General features: G+C 45.6%; 1 protein-coding gene across 1 annotated transcript; it reads right to left on the bottom strand.

The window, feature by feature from the left end:
* On the bottom strand, positions 1-3,572 carry LOC131222912 (uncharacterized). Its single transcript, XM_058218154.1, has 2 exons — positions 2,835-3,572; positions 1-1,104 (listed from the first exon to the last, which is right to left on the bottom strand). The coding sequence occupies exons 1-2, from the start codon at positions 3,434-3,436 to the stop codon at positions 444-446; spliced, it is 1,263 nt and encodes a 420-aa protein (XP_058074137.1). The 5' UTR covers positions 3,437-3,572; the 3' UTR covers positions 1-443.
* Positions 3,573-4,135: the final 563 nt, after the last annotated feature.

Here is a 4,135-nt window from a genome sequence, read left to right as displayed (position 1 = left end):
AAAAGTAAATAGAACCAACTTATATTTCTGTCTGTACAGTTCAATCTGTATGAAGTTACAAACTGACATAAACATTGTATGTAGAAACACGACCTCATCCCTCAGATATTGACAGAACCCACATTATCTAATCAAATCAAAGAAACAAAAGGATGAGAGAGAGAGAGAGAGAGAGAGAGAGAGAGAGAGAGAGAGAGAAAGAGAGATTGAATATCACGAGCAATCAATCAAGGTTGGCCTGAAAAATCAAACCAAAGGCTAGCAAAAAGAGACCGAAAAAAGAATCAGAACAAAAAAAATAAAATCTGGATGACCAAATAAGGGAGGAAAAAAGCCAATCTCTTTCTGATACTCAAACCAAAGGCTCTTAAATCACAAGCAACCATTGATCATCAGTGCATCATTGCAGCAATTTTGCGAGAGATTAAAGCAGGTGGATGCAATTACAAGATGTAATCTTGCCGATCATGGCAAAGCTCCTTCCTCAGCTTCCTTGAGAATAACCGGCACGCATCCATGCTCAGGTCTATGGCAGCCGAAAGAGCTATAAAGACTGCAGCATCAGCCATGCACGTCACATGTTGCATACCGACTTGCACTATTGGCTTGCTGACCTTCCCTTCACCTTCTACAGTCGAACCCATCACATACCCTCTCCCAAAAGGCCACAAACTGTGCAAAACATCCCCACCTGTGCTTGTGTCGATACAGAATAGACCACCTTTTCGGACACTCAAAGTACCTTCAGCAATGGGAATTCCAGCGTTGGGGCCTGAGTCTGTCACAAGCTCAAGCTTGTAACCCAGTGCATCAGTGGAGCCTCTCTCTCGCCAGGCCTCCAGCCGGCCCCATGGCTTCCAGCTGCTGACAGAGAATCCGTGTGGACGGAGGATGAGCCATGCGCCTGGGTTTGAGCGGGACACACGATCTGAACCTGGAGAGGGGACAAATGGGGTAATCATTGATGCAGCAGCCACGGGCGAGCCAGAAAGATCATGTATCATGATCATCCATCCTTTACGCTCTCTTCCCTGACGCTCTTTCTCATTTCCAAAGGAATTCAACCATCCCCTTGTGTTTTTGCCAGGATCTAATTGCAGAGACCTGTTTCAGTATGAGACCAAAACCATCAACACCATTGAGCAAGAACAACAGGCACTGAAACAACAACGACAACAACCATGCATCTACAACAGGAAGAACACTTGCATATTGTAGAAATTGACTTAGAAAAACTAAAATAAGATGGATACAAAACGCTAGAGCTATTCTTTTCTAATGTTCTCATTGGAAGAAAGTCGATAGTAATGACCCAATCAACCGAAATATTCACAATCTTCAGCATTTGAAATTCAATGGGTTCGTAGCATGGTGATTTCCATTGAAAGGAGGACCACAATCAGCTAAAAAGGTTTAAGCACAGGAATCATCTTAATGCCTGAAGAGCCCAGAATCAATTCCATTCCACATGGGGAGTTCTGCCCAGTGGTGAAAGTTCAAATGTAAGAAAGGAAGCATCTCCTTCATCAAGAACTCAAGCACATGCAACCCCACCAACTTCATTAGCTTCTTCATCCTAGAAGGTTAAGATGTATTTAAAAGTTTGATTGAATATTCAAAAAGCTAGCTGTTTGATGTCCCCTGAGCCTGAGTCAAACATCTACAGGCCGGTTTGGTGTCCACCAACCCAAAATGCAGGTACAACAGCTTGCTTGCTTGTTATACCTACGTTCTGCACTCCAATTTGCAACCAGACAAGCCAATACGACTTACCGTTTCCAAACCATACATCTAAACAGCCCCTAAACTTTCCCTATTATAGTTAATTAGTGAATTGTGTAGGGTTAAAGTGTACAGTTATAGATTAGTTGTCTGCAGTTGTTTACAGGCATCTCTCCCTTCTAATCACCACATATACCTACTGATCTATACCATTCAACCGATGGGCCACATCCAAGATGGGCTATAGCCAAACATCTCTCCCATCTACCACTAAAAAGACTCACTATATAAACCATCTCTCCCATCTAATCACCACATATGCCTGCCGATCTATACCGTTCAACTGATGGACCACATCCAAGATGAGCTATAGCCAAACATCATTGCTTCAATGAAGCAACCCGAATTGCCCATTCATGGAATTGTTTCTGGGTCAATGCGCACAACCGTCCTAACTATCAGAATTTCAATTCTCGTCAATGGCCCACAGAAGGATGGCCCATTGATCGGATGGCGAGAACAGATCTTTTACATAATGTAGAATTTAAGACATCATTAGATGTGTTAATTAGAAGACATTATTAAACAGAAGCATGAGTGTGTAACAATAAAACCTACACTCAAGTTTATGTTCTTGATTTTTCTTTTTCTTTTTCTTTTTTATTTTTATAAATAAGTTATGATTTTTCAACCCTATCTAATAGCAAATTTACCATCTGAATTGGGATTCATGTCTGACTTGGTCCTGATTTCAGGGGGGATTTCTGTCAATTTCACTCCACTATCCATTTACAATTAAAATAAAATAAAAAAGAAAGAAAGAAAAAGAGCTTAAGAAACTGGAAAAGTACAACGAACCAAGCATCAATAACCACAAAGGAAAGCAAGCCAGCTCATGATAAGCCTGCTAGCCACTCCGGTGCAGGTTAGCCATACCAGTTAAAAATTGCTAAAGTACGCAAGAACGACAAAAAACAGATCGAACGCAAAGAAGAAGAAGGCAAAAAAGAGTGGTTAACGTTAAAACTCGACCAACCCGTCCGGCGCAGGTTAGCACCGCGGCGAGCGCGGGGCCAACATGCGCCGGGGGCGTTTTTTTTCCCAGCACTCACCGAGATCTCGGGTTCCGGTCCGCGCTGAACTTGCAGCTGAAGACCGGCTGCCTGATGTCATTGTTCTCCCGTATCTGGAAGACGACCGGGCTGCATTCCGGTTCGCCCCCGAACTGGAAGACGAACCGGGGGTCCGGTTCGGCCCGGACCACGAGGTAGAGCCGGGCCGACGGCTTCCCTTCCTTCCCAATCCCAACCCAACCGTTCTGGAACACGCACGCCCGACCGTCCGCCCCGCCCATGTCGATCTCCACCCGCACACGTCCCAGTGTCTTCCCCGATCGGACGCCGCACGTGCGCCCCATTCGGCCTGTGTAGACCGACACGTGGAGGGCGGTAGGCTTACCGGAGAGCCGACCGAGGTGCTGCGGATCCAAGTGGAAGGAGACGGAAGGAGAGGAGGCGCCGCCGTTGGGGGAAGACGACGAGTCGTTGGAGTCGAGAGGGAGAAGGGCAGTTTGGGAAGGAAAGTTCTTGAGTCGGATTTTGCAGAAGCAAGGAGTGGAGGAAGGGTGGACGCCCGAACCGGCCGGTTTGGAGGCGAAGGGAAGCTTGAGTGTGAGCGATTCGACGAGGATTCGGACGAATGGGCACGGATCCATATCGTTTCCGTCCCGATATTTCGGGTTCGCTTCGTTTCGGGTTTGAGAGGAGTAGACGACTTCCTGCAGTGCGGAACGGAAGATTGCGGAAAGCCTTTTATCTCTGCTTACTGGAGATGAGCTGTTATTATGGATTTCCTTCTTTTAAAAAAAAAATTTAAATAAAATCCTCTCTCTCTCTCTCTCTCTCTCTCTCTCTCTCTCTCTCTCCGTACTCTCTCGGGTTTTCTAAGTTACCGCCTTACCGGGTAGTTTTTAGCGGGAAGAGAACTAAATAACGGTAAAAGTGTCGTTGAGATGGCGATCTGTTGAATTTCTCGCGATTTTTTATCTGCAGATCGCAACGTTTCGTGGACTCATTGGTGACGAGGAGTGCTCATCTACTACAGCCAGTTGGACCCGAATCCTTTATCAAGGTTGTGGATAGAGGTTACACCAACCCAGATCTTTAGGGCCCACCATGTTCAAATCCACTCCGTCCATCGGGTAATAACACTGATGTTCACCGTCAATGATAAATATCAGCTGGAAATCATAGATGGGCCACGGAAATGGGAACAATGTAAAAGTGCGCCTAATATAAAACCTCCGAGTTCACGGATTGTGGTCCGATTGAGTTTTGGATCAGGACGAATTTTTTCTATCTTCCCTCCATCATGGTGACTCACACCTGATGAAAGATGCACAGAATGGTGGCCC

The sequence above is a fragment of the Magnolia sinica genome, chromosome 13, assembly GCF_029962835.1.
Source record: "Magnolia sinica isolate HGM2019 chromosome 13, MsV1, whole genome shotgun sequence".
NCBI classification, from domain to species: domain Eukaryota; kingdom Viridiplantae; phylum Streptophyta; class Magnoliopsida; order Magnoliales; family Magnoliaceae; genus Magnolia; species Magnolia sinica.
Note: the sequence above shows the minus strand (reverse complement) of the source record. Positions and strands in the feature narration are given on the sequence as shown.